At 50.1% G+C, this 6098-nt stretch overlaps 1 protein-coding gene across 1 annotated transcript; it reads right to left on the bottom strand.

Moving 5' to 3' along the window:
- Positions 1 to 2724: 2724 nt before the first annotated feature.
- LOC116546158 (putative uncharacterized protein FLJ39060) lies at positions 2725 to 5176 on the bottom strand. Its single transcript, XM_032272492.1, is given in 5 exon segments — positions 2725 to 2844; positions 3760 to 3821; positions 3824 to 4017; positions 4722 to 4805; positions 5037 to 5176. Coding segments are annotated over 5 exon segments (600 nt in total).
- Positions 5177 to 6098: the final 922 nt, after the last annotated feature.

Raw genomic sequence — 6098 nt, forward strand, 5'->3', positions numbered from 1 at the left:
AAGTTCACCGGAAGAGAATGGTTTCGTGGAAATGTTTTCTTGGGATTTCTCTTGAAATCCACACGATTTGGAGAGACTGGCAGTGGACAGCATGTTCAATGCTACTAGGAGGGCAAGCCAAGTCAGAAGGATGGTAATTGGATTTGACAGTATGAAAGTTACTAAAGAGCCTGAAGAAAAGCATATTTGGAGGACAGAAGGCCGTGCAAGACATTGGAGGTGGAGATGAGGAAGTGGTGGCAACCTGTTCAAACAACTCACCAGAAAAGTTTTGCTGTGAAGGGCAGCAGGTATGTGAGAGAACAGCTGGTGGCGAAGGGTCGCCAAGGGAAGGTGCTTGTTTACCATGGAGGACGGTGGAGCGTAATTGTACGCTGATGGGAATAAGCACTGGAGCAGGACAATTTGAAGATGCAGAGAAACGGTGGACATCTGCAGGAATTCAGACTGTGAAAGGGTTAGGGGTAAAGATGGGGTCAAACAGAGAGGCTGGCTTTGTTAAAAATATGAGCGACCAGCCCCGTGATTCAGGCTCTCAGTTAAAGCCGTGCTGATAACCTCCATCCCCAGGGATAGCCAAATTGAGAATGAGGGATTGGCAGGGCAGAGATGTCCAGAGGATGAGGAAATGAAGTTTGAAGTCAATAGGATCCAGGCTGAGTAACAAAGGCTAATGTACACTGACAAATTCAAATTTTGAGAAAGGTATTGGTCAGGAAATTTTTAAATTTTTTTTAAATTTTAATTTTTATTTCTGTAGGTGGGATCTCGCTGTGATGCCCAAACTGGTCCTGAGCTCCTGGCTTCAAAGTGTCGTCTCCCAGAGCTCTGTCCAGTGGTGCTGTCATAACTCACTGCAGCCTCGAACTCCTGGGCTCAAGTGATCCTCCTGCATCAGCCTCCGGAGTAGCTGAGACCACAGAGGTGTGCCACCACATATGGCCAAGTTTTCCTGTTTTTGTTTTTTTGGAGATGAGGTCTCGCTACATTGACCAGGCTCGTGTCTAACTCCTGGCCTCAGAGAATCCTCCTGCCTCAGTGTCCTGCATAGCTGAGGTTATAGGTATGAGCCACTGTACAGAGCTGGGTGAGGGATAATCACGGGACACGCATAGCTCCTTAGTGTTTGGGTGATTGTCTCTGTGTGTTCATATGTTCACAGGGAGGTGGAGACATAGACAGATCCCATTATTGAGACATAAAGAAATCTCTGCAATGAAGCAGGTTAATGGAGGGGACTTTCTCCTTTCCAGGGAGATAAAAGGGCAGTGCTCAAAACAGGAGGGAAAGCCACGAACAGGGATTCCCCTGAAATGGAATGTCCTCAGAAGACCTTATCTTTTCCGTGGGAAGCAGGGGATGGGCGATTCTTTTTGGATTCCAGAGCATGGATACTTAGCCATCGCTCACTAATAGTTTGTTCCACTGTAATTTCACGTAGCCACCACTGACCCTTCATTGAAATCTGTAACTGGCACAGCCTCTACAGCCCTGTGAGTGGTACTGTCGGGGATTTAAGGAGCCGAGCAGTTGAAGCGAAGCGTTGCCACCCTGGCGTTGCCGTTCCCCATGGGTACTTCTCCAAGGGAAACTGGTCATGGCCATCCAGACAGAGCCCAGCAGCCAAGTGGACTTGAGCTCCCGTGAGAGGGCTGTGAACCACAGGGGAGTCACCGGCAGGTGGGTACTCAGCAGGGCATGCAAGACAAACCCCCTGACCAAAAGGAGACTGGACATCCCCTAATGTCCCTGGGGGTCAGGAAGGTGGGAAGACCTTCCTGTGGTTCCTTCCGGTGTGGGGCATGGCTATGGGTGCGGGTTGCTCCACTGCAGTGAAGACGAGCTTACTTGGATATTTTGAACTGAGGGGTTACAGGACATGGAAAACGGCGGGCAGCTGGGGCCCAGGAGAGGAGAATGCAGGTGGAGGAAGGGACTTCAGAGAGTCACTGGAATAAATGGAAGGAAGGGAAGGGAAGTTGGGGGCCTATGCCCAGCTTTTGAGTTGTCATTTTTCAGAAATTGACAGTGTAGGATGTCTCATGTCCCGCCTGGCACCCTGTTTGTCCAGCCTCTGGTAAGGGGACCCAATACACGGGACACGGTGGGCTGCTCAGGAAGAGGGGCAGGGAAGAGACCTCTCATTAGTTTGGCCGCTTGCAGAAGTGGGGGACTATCAAAACCGTCCCTCCTCTGAGTCTCCCCAAGGCCCTGGCGGAACAGGAGTGTGGCAGGAAGGGGGAGCCCTAGGAACTGGTCCCATGGTCTGGACTGAGGACTCCCAGGCCACTGAGGAGAAGAGAGAGCGGGTGTGTCCTGTGTGACTCTGGCAGGAAGGATCGGGGAACCCTTCTGAGACAGCATTTCCAAAATTGGGCTGGCTGCAGCTTTCTGTCAGAACATAGGGATGACTGAAACAAACAAAAAAACTCCCCTTCTATGGTAGAGGCTAGAGGGTGGGAAAGAGGAAAGCAAGTTGGGGTAGCAGGAATCCTAGGTTCCACAGGCATGGTTTGCAGGTACAACACATTGCTGGTAACATGGTGGCTCGGGGACAAGGAGGCCTGTCTCCAAACCACGCAGGTGCATTTAGAGGATGGAGACATTCTGGATTCATGTCGGGCCCATCTTCATTTCTGTCCTCCTCCACCGAGCATTCAGGGGAGGGCAGGGTTGAACTAAAGTGAATGTTCTTTTCAATCCCTGAATAGGGGCTTGTGTACCTCAGAGGAAGACAGAACACGTACGTTTCTCCGCGTTTCTCTTTGTCTCATCCTTAGTCCCTAGACCGTTAGCCCCTGTTGCCATGGGAACTGAAGCTGAGTGTCTGATGCATTCATTGGGCTGTGGGAGAAAAGCAGAGTCGGTCCTTGAAATAAAGGCCCCTGGGGGAGAGGATTCTAGCAAGGCAGTCACATGGAAAGAATTCACAACTCCCACAGATATATTGATCCCTGCAATTATCAGTACACACACACACAAACACACACACACGCTTCATCCTGAGCAGATATGATGTACAGTGCGTCACACTGGCTGGCCCAGAGGGCTCTTGTGAGAGAGGCCAGGTCTCTGTAACCATGAAAGTGGTTGCAACTGGGGTAGTCAGGGAGGAATCCCAGGAAGGGGAGTGATTCCCTTAAACTTGCTAGTTGAAACCCGTACCTGGCAGGGGAAAGGAGGATCTGGTGCAGAGCTTGGATTCGGCAGAGGTGGCTGCTGATGTGACCGGTCCCCCTGTTTGGGTGGGAAGGCCCTGAATGACACAGGCAGCAGGGCAAGAGCTGTCCCACAGGGAGCCCCAGGCTGACGTGGGACGGGAATCCCCTCTTTCCCGTGGCAGGGTAGAGTCCCCAAAGCTGGCAGTTTTCTCCTCCTTACCCTTTCTCCCTCACTGCCCCTTCATCTTGCCCCTTCCTCATCTATCACCCTTTGGTAAACGATCTCTCCCCTTGTTTCTTTTTCTTTACTCCCTCATTCACTTCCTCTGCACTCCTTCCCTCTTTCCTCTCTCTTCCTACCTCACTTCAGCCTCCGTCGTCACCCCTCATCGCCCCTCTCTGCCCTCTCTCCTCCATGCCTTGTCTGTCCCTTTGTCCTCCCTCCGAGTTCCCATATCCCTCTCTGCCCTTCCTCTCCCGCTTTCCTTTCTCATGTTGTCCTCCCTGGTTTTCCCCTCATTTTGTTTTTTCCTTCTCTCTATGCCATTCTCTCTCCTCAGCGTGCCCGCTCCCCCACCTCCCCCCGCCACGTACTTACCCGGTGACTAATCCTTAGTTCCTTCCATGGTACTGGGCCTAACGTGGGCCCCGTGTGTTTAGCTTCAGCTTCAGAGGGCACCGCGTCCTAAAGTGAATCACCGACTTAATCACTCCTCTGCAAATAGCCATCAGTGAAGTGAGGTTCAAGGGCAAGGAGCTGTGAGAGCGCACAGGAAGGGAGCTCATTTCTGTGGTGGGCTCAGTGAGGAAAATGTCATTGATGCTAGTTCTTGTTCTGCCATCTACCGTCCTCTGCCTTCCATTTTATGCTGGGGGCAACTGTCCTCTTCTATCTTTTGCAGCAGGGTGGGACTCCTCTCACGGTGTCCTGCCCTCCACAACCCAAGGTGTGAGTTCTCATGAAGTCCAACCGGATGCCCATTCCCTGCAACCTGAGCACCCAACAGACTAAACAGCATGAGGGGTTGTTTCAACTTGCCCAGGGACCCTTGTTCCTGCTCCCAGGTTCCCCTGGGCACCTTTGGTCATGTACTTCAGTCGCCCCTTCTCTTTCTCACCTTCACTTCTCCCCTCTCTTCCCCATCCCTCTTTCCTGGCTGCATCCTTTCTCCTTAAGCCTTTACCCCCGAAAGACAAAGAAACTGGATGAGGAGACAAAAGAAGGAAAGTAGCAGAAGGTGTGAAGGAGACAGGCGAGCGACATCCGACTTGGCTGATTAAGAGAGCTTGATTTTTTTTGAGGGTGTGGGGCGTTCTCGCTCTGTCTGTCACTCAGGCTGGAGTGCAGTGGTGGGACCGTAGCTCCCTGCAGCCTCGACTTCCTGAGCTCAAGTGATTCTCCAGCCTCAGCCTCCCGAGTAGTTGGGACTACATGTTCATTTTTCTTTTTTATGTTGTGTTTTTTAGAGACGGAGTCTCACTGTGTTGTCAAGAGAGCTTGAGCATCCGCCAGCCGTAGGGACAGCCGGAAAGCAACTGACTTATCCCCTCTCACCTGACCTTCCAACTGTCTGCCACACTGGCATTGCCAGGTCTCCCTGCACGTTGTTGGTAGTGGTGGGGGCTGTACATTTCACGATGGCTCTAGAAAGTGTACCTGAAAATCACGTAGACACCCATGGGATCCCTCTCAACTCCTCCCAGCATGACAAATCTCTCTCCCCCAACTCTGGGAGACGGAGGACAAATATGCTCTCTGCAGAGCATGAACCAGCAGATTCATGGGCGTCAGAACTTCAGGCTCACTTGAAGGCATACATCCTAACCCAGCATGGGGGTTTCAGTTGGTGTCTACAGAAATCTTCAGTCCCTGACCTCCGCTGGAGTTTGACGTCCAGATTGCTGGCATCTTGCCCCTTTTCGGAGACCCTGGAGAGTCTTCCTGTGTGATCTAAACTTCCCCATTGAGGAGACTTAGTAATAGGGGCGGCAAAGACCGCCGGAGCTTGCCTCATTAGTACGCTCAAAATATTTTCTTACTTCAACCTTAGTTTTTCTTAGAGCCATGGATTTCTTAGGAGGATGTTTCTTAAATTACAAACATATGCGGGGGTGGGGAGGCTGTAATGATCTTTCGTTATTAATTTCTAGATCCCATTGTGGCATTGTGGTCAGACAATATACGAATCACTGAAGAATCCTTTGTTTATGGACATTCCTGGGATTTTATTCATTAAAATATCTTTATGTACATTGTAGTGGAATAGAATGTAAAGATGGAGTTGCCCAAAAAATGAGGGTACCGCTCAGTAAATGGTTACACAGGAACGTCTGATCCCCTGCGATCTGGGTTAAGAAATGGTGTGCTGTGTGGCCGGCAGCCAAAAAGCACACTCATGCCAGTCACTCTTTTCTTCCACCTCGGCAAATCTAACCACTCTTGAGCTTTGAACACTTGAAGGTAATTCTGCCTGTTTGTGAACACACCACATATAAGCAGAATCGTTACAGTACATATTTTATAATCTGGGTTTCTCTTGGCAACATTAGGTTTTTCTTTGAACTATTCACTTTTGTCGTGCTGTGTAGCTGAATTTCGTTTCTTTGCATTCCTGCACAGTATTTTGATTTGTGTGACGATGCCACGATTTGTTCATGTCTTTTATCTCTGATGGACATTTCAGTAGTTTCCAGTGCTGCAGTGTCAGTGTTATTATTGTGGGGCACGTTCACAAGCATGTCCTTTGGTTAACGTGCTTTTTAGGCTGTTCTCGCAGGACCGCCTTGATTACTTTTTCTTCCTTCATGGCACTGTAAGTGGTGACAGTGGATGTATCTGTGTTTTTTTTCCCCGTTCTCGGAGGGAAAGCTGTCAACATGTCACCCAGGAGTATCGTTGTTTTTGTAGGCTTTTAAAGGGTATTTTAAAGGATAGTC

This window comes from Sapajus apella, unplaced genomic scaffold (genome assembly GCF_009761245.1).
Source record: "Sapajus apella isolate SASKATOON/1434 unplaced genomic scaffold, GSC_monkey_1.0 scaffold639, whole genome shotgun sequence".
NCBI lineage: Eukaryota > Metazoa > Chordata > Mammalia > Primates > Cebidae > Sapajus > Sapajus apella.